Raw genomic sequence first — 17,471 nt, forward strand, 5'->3', positions numbered from 1 at the left:
CAATCGTGGTGTGCTTTTTTTCTCGGCTCCAGACTTGGGGGGAGGGTGTGTGTGTGTGTGTGTGCGCTTGCACTTGCATGCGGGCATGTGTGTTGTATGTGCGTGTGGAGTGTGCGTGCGTGTATGTAGAGTGAGTGCGTCAATCGTGTGTGTGTGATGTGTGTGTAGAGTGTAGTGTGCGTGTGTGCGCGCCTGTGGGTGGGTAGTATGTGCGTGTGTACTGTGTTACGTGTGTGTAGTGTTAGCGCGTGTAGTGTGTGCATGTGAAGTGAGTGCGTGCATGTGCGTAGTGTATAATGTGTTCGAGCGTGCGTGTGCACGTGTGTTGTGCACGGGCGTGTGCGTAGTGTGTGTTGCGCGGGGCCGCCCGGGCCGCGGGGCCGCGGGGGCGGGCCCGTGGCGTCACAATCACTTCCCGGTCAGCGCCCGCCCCGTCCCGCCCCGCCCCGCCCCGCGGACTACGCGTCCCGGGCGGCTGTGCGGCGGCGGAAGCGGAAGCGCGGACGGAGGTACCAGCTGGTCTCCGTAGGGGGGGAGGGGGCTCCATGAATGGACGCGGCGGCGGCGGCGGGAGCGGCCTGAGCTGGGCGCCGGGGCCGGAGCCGGGGGCTGCCCGGGGGCCCGCGCCGCGGCCGGGGGGCGGCCCGCGGGCCCTGAGTCGAGCGGCGGCCGGGCCGGGCCGGCGGGGAGGGGCGGGGCCGGGCGGCCGCGGGCCGGAGGCGCGTCGGGCTGGAGCCGGGCACGATGCCCCGAAGGAAGCAGAGCCACCCGCAGCCCGTGAAATGCGAGGGGGTCAAAGGTCAGGGGTCAGGGGCCGCGAGGGGGGCGGCGTGCGGGGGTCAGCGGCGTGGGCTCGCGGGGGGGGCCGCCGGGCGACTCCGGAGGGATGGGGTGGGCGAGCGGGACGCCCCGCGCCCCGGCCAGGCGCCGGGCGGCCGGCGCGCCCGGGAAGTGCGGCTGCTGACCCCCGCCCCTCCCCAGCGGACCCCGAGGACTCCCTGGACGAAGGACCGGGGGCCCTGGTCCTGGAGAGCGATCTGCTGCTAGGCCAGGACCTGGAGTTTGAGGAGGAAGAGGAAGAGGAGGAGGAGGAAGGGGACGGCAGCAGCGACCAGCTCATGGGTTTCGAGAGAGACTCGGAAGGTGAGTTCGGGGACCCCGACCCCTTGCTGAGAGCCGTTTCCTGCCCCGGCCGGGACCGACTTCTTCCAGGTCCGCGCTCGAGTTCCCGGCCCGACGGCGCTGTCCCGCCCGCTCCATCACTCTCAAGTTCTGGGCGGTCCCGAGGCGGGTGCGCGGGTCGCGGCCGGACCCGGGAGCCGAGGGTCCCGAGCAAGTGCCCTTTCGATAACCTTGCCCCGCCGCCCGAGCCGTCCTTGGGCGAGTTTCCTTTAAGAGGCTCGGGGAAGCCGCGGTCTCGCTCAGCTTGCGCGCAGCACTGCCTTTTGTGTCGCGTTCGGTTCGGGGGCGCTCCCCCGCCAGCAGCACCCACGGTCCCCATCCCTCTTGCTCAGCCTGAGTGCGGCGCTGCCCACCCCGTGGGGGAGGGCGCCTGACAGCAGGAACTCATGCCTCGCCCGAGCGGGGCCGTCCCCCAGACTTTGTTTCCACTCTGCTCCCGATTTTGTGTCGACCCGGAGTCTCTTTGCCTGGACACGATTAAAAGGACCGGGGCTTGGTCGGGCGCGGCGGAGGGCTTGGGTCTCTGCTCCGTGCGTTTGTTTGCCTTCCCCGGAGGCTCTTGGATTAGGGTCCAGATGCGTGTCCGTGCGGCCAGCGCCGGCCCTGGTCTGTTTTCATTCAGCGGCTTCCTCGTTGGGCTGCGAGCGAGACCCGGAGCGGGGCGGGAGCAGGGAGGGCCCGGCCCGGCCCGGCCAGCCGGCGGGGACAGGACACCGAGGCCGCGCGCCCAGCTGACCTCTCTTCTGTCTGTCTGTCTCCCCAGGAGACTCCCTGGGGGCCAGGCCCGGGCTTCCCTACGGGCTGAGCGACGACGAGTCCGGGGGCGGCCGGGCACTGAGTGCCGAGAGCGAAGTGGAGGAGCCGGCCCGGGGGCCCGGGGAGGCCAGGGGTGAGCGGCCAGGCCCAGCCTGCCACCTGTGCGGGGGGCCGACAGGTGAGGGGCCGTGCTGCGGGGCAGGCGGGCCGGGTGGGGGGCCCCCGCTGCCCCCACGGCTCCTGTACTCATGCCGCCTCTGCGCCTTCGTGTCCCACTACTCGAGCCACCTGAAGCGGCACATGCAGACCCACAGCGGGGAGAAGCCGTTCCGCTGCGGCCGCTGCCCCTACGCCTCCGCGCAGCTCGTCAACCTGACGCGCCACACCCGCACCCACACTGGCGAGAAGCCCTACCGCTGTCCCCACTGCCCCTTTGCCTGCAGCAGCCTGGGCAACCTGAGGCGGCACCAGCGCACCCACGCCGGGCCCCCCGCTGCCCCCTGCCCGACCTGCGGCTTCCGCTGCTGCGCCCCGCGCCCGCCCCGGCCGCCCAGCCCCGCGGAGCAGGAGGGGGCAGTGCCCCGGCGGCCGGAAGGTAAAGCAGCCCGGGGAGCCCGGCCCCCCTGGGAGGGAGGGAGGGGGGCCGGGAGGGGGGCGCTGGGACTCAGCCCCCCCCCACCGCCTCTCCGCAGATGCTCTGCTGCTCCCGGAGCTGAGCCTCCACGTGCCACCAGGGGGTGCCAGTTTCCTGCCGGACTGCGGGCAGCTGCGGGGCGAAGGGGAGGGCCTGTGCGGGACGGGGTCGGAACCCCTGCCGGAGCTGCTCTTCCCCTGGACCTGCCGGAACTGTGGACAGGAGCTGGAGGAGGGCGAGGGCGGCCGGCTGGGCGCCGCCCTGTGCGGGCGCTGCGCGCGGGGCGAGGCGGGAGGGGGGGCGAGCGGGGGGCCCCCGGCGCCCAGCGACAAGGGCTTCGCCTGCAGCCTCTGCCCCTTCGCCACGCACTACCCCAACCACCTGGCGCGCCACATGAAGACGCACAGCGGCGAGAAGCCCTTCCGCTGCGCGCGCTGTCCCTACGCCTCCGCGCACCTGGACAACCTGAAGCGGCACCAGCGTGTGCACACGGGGGAGAAGCCCTACAAGTGCCCGCTCTGCCCCTACGCCTGCGGCAACCTGGCCAACCTCAAGCGCCACGGCCGCATCCACTCGGGGGACAAACCTTTCCGGTGTAGCCTTTGCAACTACAGCTGCAACCAGAGCATGAACCTCAAACGCCACATGCTGCGGCACACCGGCGAGAAGCCCTTCCGCTGCGCCACCTGCGCCTACACCACGGGCCACTGGGACAACTACAAACGCCACCAGAAGGTGCACGGGCACGGCGGGGCCGCGGGGCCCGGCCTCTCGGCCCCCGAGGGCTGGGCCCCGCCGCACAGCCCCCCCTCCGTCCTGAGTTCTCGGGGCCCCACAGCCCTGGGCTCTGGCAGCCGGGCGCTCCATACGGACTCGCCCTGAACCAGGTCCTCCTGGGGCCCGCGGACTAGCCCTGCCCTCCCTGTATGTTTTATACAGCCGGACCCGAAGCCACCTTCTCCTCCCTTGCTGGCCAGGGGCTGCACCCAGACTAACCCGGGCGCTGTACGGCCCAGCCCCTACCCCACGGGCGGGGGCCCAGATGGACCAGGGGCCTGGCCTCAGCCGGAAAGGCCCTGCGTCACCGCCACTGCTCCCAGGGGTGGTGGAGGGACTGGCGGGGGGACTGCCCAGCCTCCCACCTGTTTAACTTATTTCAGTGCTTTATAATAAAGGAAACACTAACAAAGCCGTGTGCGCGGTTGGCAGTGGCTGGCAAGCACAGCTCAGCCGCCCCGGGGCACTGCAGCCTGTGCTGGGGCAGGGAGCCGGGCAGTGAGAGGGAAGCAGAGGCAGGCAGCAATCAGGCTGTTTAATGACGGGGCGCTGGGCCAGACCCGACACAGACCTCGGCCCCATCCCCTGGGCCCAGGGCCCCCGGAAGCCGGAAGCAGCCGGAGGGGGCTGTGGTTCCTCCCCAGGCAGGTAGCCATGGTCCCTTGGACTTTGTGCAAAATACTAAATGCTAACTTGGCATTGAGGGCCAGCTCTGAAAAAAAGGGGGGGTTAATCCTTTGTGTAGCCAGCCTTGAGATTGGGGGGGGCGGTGACGTGAGAATGGTGGGTGAGGAAGGCTCCTGTCCAGGAAGGGAAAAAAAAATCAGGAAAGCAGGAAGGAAAAGACTCCCCAGCTCGCTCGGGAAAGACAGGCACAGGGCAGGTTGAACACTGCTCCAGGGTGGAGGGCGGACCGCAGCCACCGGAGATTACAGATCCTCATCTCCAATGCCCTCGAAGGCGAAGTTGCCGTGAACGTCCCCGGCATCGGTGCTGGGACTGCTGATCCCCCGCAAGCTCACGGCACTCAGCTTGCTCTGGAACAAAGTGGGTGGGGGGGTCAGCGGGGTCGCGCCTCCCCGAGAGACCCTCCGAGCTCAGGCCACGCCAGCCCTCCCGGGGCACTCACGGAGAGTTTGACCACTGATTCCCGGCTGGCGTCTGGAGACTCCTGGGGAAGAGGAGGCAGGTGGGTGAGAACCGAGTGGGGGAAGGCGCCCTGTGGCACGGTGGGGGCCCAGGGACTGAGCAGCAGGGATACTCACAAGCAGTGGCGGGGACTTCACTGCCTGCTGGCTGTCAGAGCGCCTCAGGGTGCCCCCCAGCCGCCGGCGCAGCATCTGGAGACAGACATGGGCACAGAGCAGGGCCGCGTCAGACCCTTATGCATCCCAGGGGCCTCCCCTCGATGCCCGGAGGCACTGCCCACCGGCTCACCTTCCGGATACTGCCTCCGGACTTCTTCACCATCAGCTCGTCTACCATGGACTGCAGGCAGATGCTCATCATGATGGCCTGCGGGCACGGACACGGCTGAGCCCTACCAGATCGGTCCCCCCAGCCCCGTACCCCGGACACAGCGCTCCCACTCACGTGGAGTCTTGGAAGCCCTGGACTCGGGTAGCTAAGAGGCGGTGCCCAGGGCTCCAGAGGAGGTGGGAGGGTGGGCTCACACCTGGGGGCTGGTGATGGTGACCCACTGGAGCCGGTCCTTGCTCATGAGGTATTCGAAAGCCAGTTCCAGGCGCACCTCGCCCCGGCCCCGGCCCGGGCTGCTCGTGCCCCCACTGGGCAGTGGCACCTGGGGGCGGGAACGGACAGCGGGGGAAGGAATCAGGCATGGCCTCAGCCACCCGCCTCCCTCCCTGACCCACGGCGGCCTCTTCCTGAAGCTCCAGGCTGGCCCGGCCACTGGCCAGAAGACCAGCCCCAACTCACAGAAGAGGTGACCCGCCAGCACCGCATGCGGGTGACCCGGAAGGAGCCTTCTCGAAGCTGCTGGCCAGGCAGGCGGAGCTGGAGGCTGAGCTCGCTGTTGCCCGCGCTCACCACCACGGGACAGTCCTTTTCCGGGAAGTCTGCCACGCAGGCATCGAAGCGCAAGTAGCCGTAGTGGCGCAGCGTCTGTGCCAGCCGCAGGAACTGAAACCACACAGCGGGTCGGGAGGGGAAGTGGGGCGCCCAGAGGAAGTCACCCATCTCGTGCCTGGAGGCGGGGGGCAGCCCTTACCTCCTTCTTGGAGACCTTCTCTTGCAGAGATTTGAGCTGCCGGTGCTGTTCCTTGGTGACCAGAATCCATCCGCGCTCGATGTCTGATACTGTCTACAGTGGGGACCAGGGCGGGCAGTCAGCAACCGGGCTGGGCTCCATACTGCACCGAATCTAACCACACCCGCTCACAAGGAGGTAGCCTGGAGGTGACGCCAGGTTCCCGGACCGCATTCTAGGAACTTCTTCCCTCCTGAGCTCTCTTGGCAAAGGGGGACAGCGGCGGCATTTTCAGAGGCAGCTAGCTGCAAGCTCACCTGAGCGTAGAGCAGGTTCAGGCCAACCCGATTTTCCATGACGTCATCATCGTAGGCAGAGTCCCAGTAACTGTGAGGCAGAGGGTGGAAAGGAGTAATGGCGGGCTAAGCCGGGACGAGCCAAGAGGCTGCATGGAGAACAGGCAAACGGGGAGCGGTCTGGAACTGTACATTAGGGAGCGGGATGAAGCTTGGGAGTCCTGGCAGAAAAAATCACTGCTACCCCCTTGTCCAGACTACGCTGTCCCATGACGTGACCCAGTAATCCAATTCAGTACCCTCCTCCCTCCGAGCCCAGCCCTGACCTCTTTCTTAGCACAATCTTATACTCTTGACTCCGTAGACTGGTGACAGACACATAAGGCAGCTCAAACTCTTGCAACTTGCGTACAACTATGGGTTAAATTAAAGAGAAAAATAAAATATATGAGGCTCAAGGGAAGAGAAAGCAAGAGAAGCCTGGAAGAAATGCCACTTTCTTGCACGCTCATCACTGGAAGGACAGGAGGGGGGGCAGGAAGGCCGGAGAAACTCACAAGAAAAGGCCCCGTCCTCTTTCTCTCGAACGAGAAAAAGGCTGAAATAGCCAATCAAGTCATCCGGAAGATCCAGCTTTGCAGCCACGGCCTAGGGAGAGGGAGAGGCGGCGCCTGTCACACCGGCTGGGCCAATCACTCCCAAACCCGGGCCCCTGGGAACTGGGGAAGGAGGGAGAGTGCCCAGCGAACGCCTCACCTCCAGGACGTCTTCCGTTTGATCCGAAGTGAGCACATTGACCAGAACTTTCTGCCCGTTGCTGAGCAGCACTTCCAAGGAGACCTCCTCGGTGGGGACCTGCTGTGTCTCCTGGGGGCGAGCAGACAGGACAGTGCCAGGCCTGGGACTGTGAGCACTGCCCCAGCCCAGCCCAATTCTCGGCAACTTAATTCAAGGCTGGGGTTCCGGAACGCCTGGGTACAGGAGCTCAGTCCATGGAAAAGGTGCCAGTCTGACTTCTCATTCGGAGGATGGGGCCCCGCGGGTCTGTCCTTTCTGGATTTCGGGGCCCGGCCTGTGGCCTTACCTGCTGTGCGCGACGTAGGAAACTATTGAAGGTTTCACTGCTCCCGAGCAATGGATCTTGTCGAACTGGGGGACAAGAGAACAAAGTTCGGGTCACTCAACGCTCCCTCTTGGCTCCCCTCATTTCTCCTCTTGGTAGGTTCCCCCCTGCCCATCTCCTCGGCTGCCGATGGCCTGTCAGCTCCCCCAGCTGACCTCACCTCGCTCACTGCACAAATTCACCTGCCCCACCCCTGGCTGCCAGCTAGTTGAGGGCAGCCTATAGAACTGGGGGAATAGCAACGACGCTAACCTAAAGCACAGCAGATACGAAAGCCGCCCTCCTCCCCTTCTCAGTTGCCGTCAAGTTACTCTCCAGTGGCTTTCCTGGCCCCCAGCACATCCTGGCATGCCCTGTACCGGTGCTAGTTAAAAGAAATGGGAGGCGGCCCCAGTCTGGGACCGAACTCTGGACCTTGCACAGAATCAGCGCGTTGATGTCTCTCCCCAAAGGCCTCCCTGACGTGAGCCTAAAGTTCTCTCCGACCACTCACCAGCTTGCATGTACTTCTCTAACTGCTCTCTCCTCTGTTCTACCTCAGCAGGTGTCAGAGAGAAAAGCTTCTTTGGGGGAAATGCAGGAAGCACATTGGCCCCATACTCCTTGCGAAGCTATTTAGAGAAAGAGATACAACCCTTCACACAAACACAGCAAATGAGCAGAGGCAATCCCCTCAGTTCTCGAGGCTCCCTTCCCTTCTCTGAGTGGGGGGTTGCCCTGAACCCTTATGTGCCCTCTTTTTTTTTTTTTGGTCCTACTGAGTACCAGTCCAGTCCCTTCATAGTGTGGGGAACCGAAGGGCCTGGGGCCAAGGCCTGGGAGTCCCAGGATGCTCTAGGCAGGCCATACTCTCCAGGGCATGGCTGCTAACAATAGTTACCCCGTTCACAAAGTACCCAGCGGCTTAAGGGGACTAGAGGAATCTGGATTGGTGGGAGGGCGGCCCGAAGAAATAAGGTACTGGCTCAGCAAGGGACAATCAAGTCACGAGAGTCAGGGCTCTGAGTTACTGAGTTAGAGACACTGCACACTCTGGGGAGAACGAGACACATTGCATCACAGATACATAAGGACAACCGGGAAGGCTCTGGGCGGGGATGAGCCAAAGAAAACAAAGACATCAGTGGAGGGTTTGGAAACGCAGGGCAAAGAATTTCAAGTCAGCTCGGATGACAGAAGGAATGTGCTCAGGCCGCGAGGGGGGAGGGGAGGGCAGGGAGGGGGCAGCTCGTGTTTTCCATGCTCGGGCAAAGGCGGGACAGAAGCAGGAAGGAGGATGTGAGTACTAGGAGGCGCCGAGCCGAGCGTCAGCGTGGCAGACATTACAGTTCACTTCTTAGGGAGTTCCCCGGAAACGTCACGATTCAATAAAGCACCAGATCCTCCCCTGTGGCGGTGATTAAATGGGGTGAACCGGGGCGCAGGGAGGTGGAGGCGCCGGGGCCAGGTGGCGGCGGGGTGCTGGTCCCACCTGCTCGTGCAGCCCCAGGAGCTGGCTGTAGCGCACCCGGCAATGCAGGACTCCGTTTACGTGAATGTTGTAGGCCTGAGGACACAAGAGCGGGCCAGCGTTGTTCTGTCTGTCTGTCTGTCTGTCGGGTGCCGGCCGGGGAGTCCCCCTCGGGCGCCCGGGCCGGAAGTTGCCTGGCACCGGCCGCCGGGGCACCGCGTCCAGCTCCTCCGAGCGCCGCTCAGTGCTGGCCCCCTCGCCGCTCGCCGGGCCGGGGCCGCAGCCCAAGTCCCGGGGACACTGGGCCGCTCGCGCCGCCGCCTCCCTCCCCAGGAAGCCGGTGACGCCCACCGGCCCGGTCGCGGCCGGACAAAGGCCCGCCGGGCGCGGGGCGAGCTCCGGGCGCGGCGGGCACGTGCCCCGCGCCCCGCGCCCGGCCGTCGGCAGGCCGGCGGGGGGGCGGCCAGGCCTCGGGGGCCGCTCGGAGCCGGCTCCGGCCCGTTATCCCCGCCCCTGCCCGGCCCGGCTCCGGCCGCTCCTCACCACGTAGGCGGAGCCGCCGCTGTCCCCGCTGCGGGACTCGGTTTCAGGAATGGAAAAGTGCATGTTCCCTGCGCCGGGGCCCGGCCGGGCTCCACACGGTGCGGGCCGCAGCGGCTGGGCACGCTCGCCTCCGTCGCTCAGCGCGTCCCCGCCGCCTCACTCGCCATTTTGGGGGGGGCCTGCCCGAGCTCGGAGGTGGGCCGGGCGGCGGGACGTCGGCGGCCGGGGCGCCGCGCCCCCGGGCACGCCGGGACCTGTAGTCCGCCCGGGCACCGCGGCGGCGGGGGCGGGGCCTCGTCGCGACCCGTAGCGGCGGGCAGGCGGGTGGGGCCGCGGGGCAGGCCGGGACCTGTAGTCCGCGGCGGCGGCCCTCGTCGCGACCCGTAGCGGCGGGCGGGCGGGGCCGCGGGGCACGCCGGGAGTTGTAGTCGGCGCCCGGGGAGGCGGCCCAGGTGGCGCTGCCGGGCCAGTGACCGCCCGGGCGGAGCCTAGGAACGAGGCCGATGGCTGCCGTGGCCGTGGCTGTTCGCGAGGGTGAGTGTCGCGCCCGGGCGCACCCACGCGGACGCGCCTCCCGAGGCTCCTGGACGGCGGCTCCAGGGCCTCGGCGACCCCTACTCCCCGCCACCCCCCCGCGCCCCGGGCCCTGGGGTTCGGTTCGGCGCCGCCGGGGGCTCGGGCCTGGCCCGTGCCGGGCACCGGCTGCTGCCCGCGGGGAGGGAGAGGGGGTGCCCGCCCCGCCTCCCCTTTGATCCCGCCGCGCCCGCGTGCCCACGCCGAGCCCCGGGCAGACCGCGTGCCCTTTCCCCACGCAGACTCGGCGTCAGGCATGAAGGCGGAGCTGTCCCCGCGGCCCGGGGTAAGTGGGGGGCCCCGAGCCAGTCCCCGGAGCCTGCCCCCGGCTCGCGGATCCTGGGGGTTGTGGGACGCAGCCGGCGAGGGCGAGCGAGTGCGGGGTTCCCGCACGGCCGCCGCAGCCGGGGAGCCCGGGATGGGGTCGCCCCGGGCCGAGCCGTCTTCTCCGTGCGCGCCCCAGGCCGGCGGTCGGGAGCTGACCCAAGAAGAGAAGCTGCAGCTTCGGAAGGAAAAGAAGCAGCAGAAGAAGAAACGGAAGGAGGAGAAGGGCGCCGAAGCCGAAGCCGGCCCCCCTGCTTCGGCAGCCCCGTGCCGAGGTATCCGCGGGTCAGGGACTGGGAGACTGGGGGAGGATGCCCGGGGGAGGATGCCCGGGGGAGGATGCCCGAGTTGGATGCTGGCAGAGGATGCTGGGGAAGGATGCCGGGGGCCGTGGGACCAGTGGGGCCAGTGACGCCTCCGCGGGCGCTTGCCGCCTCCTCTCCCTTTAGCTGGCCCAGCCGCAGAGCCGCCCGCCCCGGGCAGCCAGCCTGGACCTGCTGGAGAGAAAGTTCCAGCCGGCCGGAGTAAAGCTGAACTTCGTGCTGAACGGCGGGCCAAGCAGGAGGCCGAGCGGGCCCTGAAGCAGGCAAGGAAAGCAGAAGCAGGAGGGCCACCCCCCCAGGCCTCCCCGGGCACCGTGGGACAACCCCCCTCAGGTACCTTCCCGGCCTCTCAAGCGCCCAGGTCATTGCACTGTGTCCGTTCCTATTCCTCAAGGACATGCCTCTCCCTTCCCGGCCTTCGCTTTGGGCTCCTGAGTTCAGTCTTCCCTTCCTCTCCCTTCCTCAGTTTCTCCTCTGCCTCCCCCATCCCCAGCTTCCGCTGTCCGCGTTTGAAAGGTCAGTGTCTTTCCATCTCTGCCAGCGGCTTAGAAACCACCAAGGTTGTTTTTTCAGGCGTGAAGCCGACGCCGGAGCACTCGAAGACAGATGACCTCACACTCCTGAAGAGGCTTATTAAGAGACCCGAGCGGCAGCAGGTTGGGGAGAGGGCTTGGGAGACCCCGGGCGAGGCTGGGATTCGGGTCTGCTTCCTGGCCAGCTTTGTCCCCGAGCGTCTCAACTCTGGGCCGTCGGTCTGGTTTCCCTGTCTCATCAAGGTGCCTGCCCGGAAGGATTATGGATCCAAAGTCAGTCTCTTCTCCCATCTGCCCCAGTACAGCCGGCAGAACTCTCTGACCCAGTATATGAGGTAGGAGCCTGGGAAACCGTCAGAACCGGTCCTCTGAGGTGCGGCACTGGAAGGGGCGCGGAATGGGGGATGGGATCCAAGGAAGCATGAGCCCGGGGAATCAGGGTGTGGGTGCTTGGGAAGGAGCTCCTCCCCATCCAGGCCCGGCGGGCCTGCATGCTGTGACACCGCCATCCCCTCAGCATCCCGTCGTCTGTGATCCACCCAGCCATGGTGCGCCTCGGCCTGCAGTACTCCCAGGGCCTGGTCAGCGGCTCCAACGCCCGCTGTGTCGCCCTGCTTCGTGCCTTGCAGCAGGTGGGCAGCCCCGGCCTCTCCTCCCGCCTTCTGGTTCCCCTCGCTCTCCCAAACCAGCCTCCCCGAGTGCCCCTTTCAGAGTGTTTATAGGGCGCGTCCTGCTGACCACTGTGTCCATGTCCGTGTGTGTGTGTCTGCCCCCCAGGTGATTCAGGATTACACAACGCCTCCTAATGAAGAGCTCTCAAGGGACCTGGTGAACAAACTCAAGCCCTATTTCAGGTAAGGACGGCAGGAAGAGGCCCGCTGGCGCCATGTCCTTTCTCTCTCACTCCTCTGCCTCTTCTTTGCAGGTTCTGCTTTTTCCATCTCTTTTGAAGGGGGGGTGCGGGTGGAGGTTGGGGCCACACCCAGAGGTGTGTAGGCCATTCCTAATGGAGCTCAGGGAATCAACTGATGTTGGCCGTATGCAAGGCAAGTGGCCTCCTCACCGTGCTATCGTTCTGGTCCCACATCTGGCAGTGCTCATGGCATAATCCTGGTTCTGTGCTCAGGAATCACTTCTGGCAGGCGTGGGGGACCATATGGGATCCTGGGGATGAAACCTGGGTTGGTGCATGCAAGGCAAATGCCTTACGGTACTATCTCTCTAACCCCCGCTTAGTTTTTATTCATTTTCTTTCTCTTCAGTGACTGGGGTTGCACAGTGGAGATGACACAATTTTTCATGGCACTGGGGATCCCAAATGGCAGAGCCTCAGGGACCACACTTGGGCACGTGGGGCAGTGTCCGAGGTCCGAGTTGGAGCCTCAGTCAACTCACACTTGCGAGGCAGGCGCTCTACCCATGAGCTACCTTTGGCCTCCTGCTTGCCTTTAGGACGGTTTTGGATGGTATGGCCCAAACCCTAAGCAGAATGTCGGGGGTGGGAGGAGGGATAATTTATCCCCTCCCCCCATGTATATTTATTTGTTTTTTTATTTTGGTGGGGGTCCATACCTGGGAGTGCACAGGGCCTTTTTGGTTTTGGTGTCATACCTGGCAGTGCCAAGGGCATAATCCTGCCTCTGCACCAAGGGATCATTCCTGATGGGCTCAGGGAACCACATGGTGTCAGGGTGCCATGGCTTGAACCTGGATTGGCTGCGTGCTAACCCACTGTACTGTCTCTCCAGCCGTAAAAGATGTTTTTTTAAAACGTGAGAGTTTTGCCAAGTTGTGAAAAGTGGCACAAACGTCAGCTTTTCCTGTTGCAGCTTTCTGGCTCAGTGTCGCCCCCTGTCGGCCAGCATGTACAACGCCATCAAATACCTTAATAAGGAGATCACAGCCGTGAGCAGCTCCATGCGGGAAGAGGAGGTGATGAGTATGAGTAATGAGCACGCTGGTGGGTGGAGCGGAGACGCATGCCCAGAACTCCCAGGAAGGGCAGTGCACACGGTCTGACCCATTCGGGGGCTAAGGGAGTAGTCGGGCTCTGTGACTTGTGCCATGCTTCAGTCCTCAAACCCCCTTTTGAGCCTGGCATATATCCAGCATCTGAGATCGGTGGGAGAAATGTGTTTTTTGTTTTCTAAGCGTCTTTCTTCGTTCAGGCCAAGTCAGAACTTCACAACGCCATAGACCGGTATGTGCGAGAGAAGATCGTACTTGCTGCCGAGGCCATTTCCCGCTTTGCTTATAAGAAGATCAGTAATGGAGACGTGATCCTGGTATATGGATGGTATGGCCTGCGCCCTAAACCGAAGAATGGGGGGATAGGGAAGGGGGTATCACACCATCTGGCCCCTCTCCCCATGTATAAATATACGCCTTGTAAAATTTTATTTTGGACTTGTGGTCATACCTGGCGGAGCTCGGGTTCTGTGCTCAGGGGGTCATATGGGGTGCTGGGGATTGAATCCTGGTCAGCCACGTGCAAGGTAAGTGCTCTACCTGGTTCACTATCACTCTGGCCCTCAATTGTTTATTTCCTGGGCTTGGGCGCCTCATCTGGCAGCACTCAGGGCTGCTTCTTGGCTCTGTGCTCAGGGAGCACCCCTTGCAGTGCTCAGGAGACTGTCTAGAGCTTGAACTCGGGTGAGTCATGGGCAAGGCAACACCTTTCCCGCTGTACTGTCTCTCCTGCCCCTCCATGCTTTATGTTTTTAAATTTTCATTTATTTTTGCTTTTTGGGTCACACCCAGCGATGCTTGGGTTACTCCTGGTTCTGCACTCAGGAATTACTCCTGGCGGTGCTTGAAGGACTGTATGGGATGCTGGGAATTGAACCCGAGTTGGCCGTGTGCAAGGCAAACACCCTACCCACTGTGCTATCGTTCCAGCCTCTAAAGTGACTTATTATTTGATCTGGGGACCTCACCTGACGGTGCTCTGGGGCTGGGGCCCAACAGGACACGCGGGGCCTCGCACACGTGAGGCACAGCTTGGCCCCTGCCATTTACTTTCTTGGTTTTGCTGGGCCATTTGTTTCTTTTGCTGTTGGACCGGAGTGGGCTGTGCTCAGGGGCTCCTCCTGGCTTAGTGGTCGGGAGTCATTCCTGGAGGTGCTAAAGGACTGTGCGGTGCTGGGATTGGGGCCCAGGCCTCCTGCATGCAAAGCATGTGCACAAGAAACCCTTTGAAGCCTTTGCACCATCTTCCCAGGTTCATTTTTTGTTTTGTTTTGAGGACCACGTGGTCCCGGAGATTGAACCTGGCCTTTGAGCTAGCTTCCAAGCCCCATTTGTTTTTCTGGTGTTGTTAAGGGGGGCACGCTTGGCAGTGCTCAGGGGGGCTGTGCAGTGCCAGAGCTCCCGCAAAGGCTGCACTCCCGCCCGTGGAACCTGCCTGGCCCCTGCTTTCTGAATTTTTTTTTTTTTTTTTTTTGCTTTTGGGTCACACCCGGCAATGCTCAGGGGTTACTCTTGTCTCATGCATTCAGGAATTACTCCTGGCGGTGCTCGGGGGACCATATGGGATGCTGGGATGCTGGTGGGTAGGCCATGTTGGCTGCGTACAAGGCAAACGCCCTACCCGCTGTGCTATCACTCCAGCCCCGCTTTCTGCATTTTTAAGCTGCTTTAAGCAGTTTGGGCCGAGACGAACAGCTCAATGGTAAAAAATGCCTGCTGCCTTGCAAGCTTTAAGGTCTCAAGTCTGACACCTGGGGGCACCAGCCGCCCGCATCTAGGTGTCGCATGTGACCCAGGGGCCAGGAGCATTTTCTTGCCAACCACAGGCTACACCACAGAGCGTTGAGCACCTTGGCGAGCACCACGTCCAGGAAGCGCAGCCCCTGTGGGAACAGCCCAGCGGCCGGGTGGGGCGGGGGGTTGCGTCAGGGGTCCTTTTCGCCTTCTGGGGTGGAGCTGGCCGCCAGCGAGTGACGCTCGTAACCGAATCCTCCTCTCCGTCCACTCCAGCTCGTCTCTGGTATCACGAATCCTGCAGGAGGCTTGGGCTCAGGGCCGGCGCTTTCGGGTGGTAGTGGTGGACAGCCGGCCGCGGCTGGAGGGAAGGCACACACTCCGCTCCCTTGTCCGTGCTGGGGTCCCTGCCTCCTACCTGCTGATTCCTGCAGCCTCCTATGTGCTCCCAGAGGTGAGGGCAGAGGAAAGGGACTGCAAAGGTGGAGAAAAAAGGGCTCGGTCGTGCTGAAGTTCACCTCCCCACGGTGACTGCTGTTTGGGAATAGAATTGTACGGTGGTTTGTGTGTTCAGTAGGGAAAACACCAGTAGCACGTTAGAGCTCTGTCGGTCCAGCTATAAAGTGGCGGCCACCGAGAGGGAACAGAACAAAAGGCACCCCTGAGTCTCGTGTTCCCGTGGGAAGTGTGGGTGCGTGGTCAGGGGCCTTCCACGTAGAGCAGCATTGAGACTTGGTCATCGCCTTAGTGCTCTTGTCCCAGGGAAGAGTGGGCCACCTGCTCTGTCCCATCACAAACCATGTTTCCCCCTTTCCGTCCTCCCACACGCCAGGTTTCCAAGGTGCTATTGGGAGCTCACGCACTCCTGGCCAATGGGTTTGTGATGTCCCGGGTAGGGACAGCCCAGCTGGCCCTGGTGGCACGAGCCCATAACGTGCCAGTGCTGGTCTGCTGTGAAACGTACAAGTTCTGTGAGCGGGTACAGACGGACGCCTTCGTCTCGAATGAGCTGGGTAAGGAGCACAGGAGGGCAGAGGAAGGGCGGGCCCTGAAGATCTGGGAGGGAAAAGGGAAGTGGGAGCCCCCTCTGTTTTCCTACGGGAGGTAAGTGGGTGACCCTCTTACTGCAGATGACCCTGACGACCTTCTGTGTGAGCGAGACTGCGTAACCCTGGCCAACTGGCAGAATCTCCCGTCCCTCCGGTTGCTGAATCTGGTCTATGACGTGACCCCCCCCGGAACTCGTGGATCTGGTGATCACGGAGCTGGGAATGATTCCTTGCAGTTCTGTACCTGTTGTCCTACGAGTCAAGAGTAGTGACCAGTGAGTGGGGAACCTCAGGATCAATAAATGACGTACTCCCTGCCGCCTTTGTATCTTTGAGACTCCCCGCAGGCCTTTATCAGGACTCTCAAGGTGTCGGATGCTATGCCAGTGCTTAGGAGCCAAAAGTGAAGGTCAGCGTGGAGCCCCAACACTTGCCGCACTGTCCACCACCTACTGAACATCTGTGCACCTGACACTGTGTTAGATTCGAGGAAGAATCTAAGGACAAACGAGTCCTGTCCGTAGTACAGTGAACTGAGCCAGCAAGTGATCTCAGGCCTTCCGCGCCCAGAGACTCTGCCCTTGATTTTTTTTTTCTTTTCTGAGTCACACCAAGCAAGGCTCTCAGGGGTTACCCTTGGCTCTACACTCAGGAATTACTCCTGGCGGTGCTCAGGGGACCATATGGGATGCCCGGAATCAAACCCGGTCAGCCGCTGCAAGGCAGGTGCCCTGTCTGCTGTACTATCGCTCCGGCCCCATTTTCCTGCTGGCTGCCATTAACCCTGTTGCTGCTGGTGCTTAATCGCTGTGGCTCACACTTGATTGTGTTTTAATTAACACAGACTGCAGCATCAGTATTTTAAGGAGCATTGCTGGTACAGGAAAACAGTATCTAGTGTCACATAAACTCTATTCATAGTATAAGCAGACTTCCTGGATCAAGGATGGCACCAGGAAGTTCCCTAGTTTAGGGAAGACCTCCAGGTGTAACCCCTGACCTCGTCCTTGAAGGATATAAGAAGTTTTCCCATTTGGAAAAGAATGAGAAGGCAGGGGCCAGAGAGCGTACAATGGGTGAGGTACTTAACCCTGCACCATAGCTGACCCGGTTTGATCCCCAAGCCCCACCAGAAGTGATCCCTGAGCACCACCAGGTGATGAGGCCAGAAACCCAAAACTGAACAAAAAAGAGTGGGAAAGCAGGTCTGCCAGGGAAACAGCTTGAACATAAAGAATATGCTTAAAATGAGTGGTCGTTTTCTGGGCCGGAGCCATAGGACAGCCGGTAGGACACTGGCTTTGCATGCAACCAACCTGAGTCAATCCCCAGAAAGCCATATATATGGTCCCCAGCACTGCCAGGAGTAATTTCTGAACGCAGAGCCAGGAGTTACCCTAAGCATTGTGGGGTATGGCCTCCCTGCCACTGCTCCCTCCCCCAAAGAGTGGTCACTCCCAAAGCATTGGTAGAGTGATGAAGGTAGAACCCAGCCCCACTTGGAGGGAGACCCACTGGCGTGAGGTCAGACTGTGAGAGCCTCACCACTGTGGCAAGTCTGAAAAAAGGGAGATTCATTGTGTTACATGTATGTGCACGTTTAACTGAACAATCTCAGGAATAAACAATTCTCATCAAATACAGCAATTATCAAGATCAGCCACATTTTTTCCTTTGCCAGTTACCTCAGAGCAAATTGCAAACGTGCTATTTTGACTCATAAACATCTATGAACATAAGTGTCTCTTCAAAAGTATGGAATTTCACCATGCTATCATACTAAATGAATTCATTTTTGGTATTATCTAGTCCATGCTTAAATTCTCTTGGTTGTCTCATGAAAGGAATTTCGGGGCCAGGTAGACAGCTCAAAGGGCTAAAGCACAGATGTTGAGTGCTGAAGTCCTGAGTTTCATTCATTCACCACACAGTCCCCAAACAAGTTCACATCAATTTGGTTATGTCTTAATTTGAAATTAAAAGCAGTTTCCCAAACA

General features: G+C 62.1%; 3 protein-coding genes across 4 annotated transcripts; 2 read left to right on the forward strand and 1 right to left on the reverse strand.

Annotated features, from left to right (window-relative positions):
- Positions 1 to 624: 624 nt before the first annotated feature.
- ZNF513 (zinc finger protein 513) lies at positions 625 to 3,654 on the forward strand. The gene is made up of 4 exons (XM_056123886.1): positions 625 to 799; positions 982 to 1,143; positions 1,946 to 2,533; positions 2,631 to 3,654. Exons 1-4 carry the CDS (start codon positions 745 to 747, stop codon positions 3,452 to 3,454), a joined length of 1,629 nt encoding a protein of 542 aa, XP_055979861.1. The 5' UTR covers positions 625 to 744; the 3' UTR covers positions 3,455 to 3,654.
- Positions 3,655 to 3,866: 212 nt separating this feature from the next.
- Positions 3,867 to 9,234, reverse strand: SNX17 (sorting nexin 17). 2 transcript variants are annotated; one of them, XM_056123898.1, is made up of 15 exons: positions 8,971 to 9,234; positions 8,449 to 8,523; positions 7,471 to 7,588; positions 6,939 to 7,003; positions 6,611 to 6,721; positions 6,412 to 6,502; positions 6,181 to 6,268; positions 5,876 to 5,945; positions 5,580 to 5,672; positions 5,288 to 5,491; positions 5,025 to 5,150; positions 4,787 to 4,864; positions 4,615 to 4,689; positions 4,479 to 4,520; positions 3,867 to 4,386 (listed from the first exon to the last, which is right to left on the reverse strand). In XM_056123898.1, the coding sequence occupies exons 1-15, from the start codon at positions 9,031 to 9,033 to the stop codon at positions 4,279 to 4,281; spliced, it is 1,407 nt and encodes a 468-aa protein (XP_055979873.1). In that variant the 5' UTR covers positions 9,034 to 9,234; the 3' UTR covers positions 3,867 to 4,278. The 2 variants fall into 2 exon arrangements, with proteins under 2 accessions (XP_055979873.1, XP_055979882.1); XM_056123907.1 differs by lacking the exon at positions 4,479 to 4,520 and having other exon boundaries at positions 8,971 to 9,233.
- Positions 9,235 to 9,389: 155 nt separating this feature from the next.
- EIF2B4 (eukaryotic translation initiation factor 2B subunit delta) lies at positions 9,390 to 15,792 on the forward strand. Its single transcript, XM_056123639.1, is given in 14 exon segments — positions 9,390 to 9,504; positions 9,786 to 9,829; positions 10,007 to 10,142; positions 10,317 to 10,523; positions 10,764 to 10,846; positions 10,967 to 11,058; positions 11,241 to 11,355; positions 11,501 to 11,577; positions 12,553 to 12,655; positions 12,892 to 13,019; positions 14,702 to 14,879; positions 15,258 to 15,438; positions 15,556 to 15,656; positions 15,658 to 15,792. Coding segments are annotated over 14 exon segments (1,572 nt in total). The 5' UTR covers positions 9,390 to 9,473; the 3' UTR covers positions 15,754 to 15,792.
- The last annotated feature ends 1,679 nt before the right edge of the window (positions 15,793 to 17,471 follow it).

Source organism: Sorex fumeus, unplaced genomic scaffold (genome assembly GCF_029834395.1).
Source record: "Sorex fumeus unplaced genomic scaffold, SorFum_2.1 ptg000006l, whole genome shotgun sequence".
Classification (NCBI taxonomy): Eukaryota; Metazoa; Chordata; class Mammalia; order Eulipotyphla; family Soricidae; genus Sorex; species Sorex fumeus.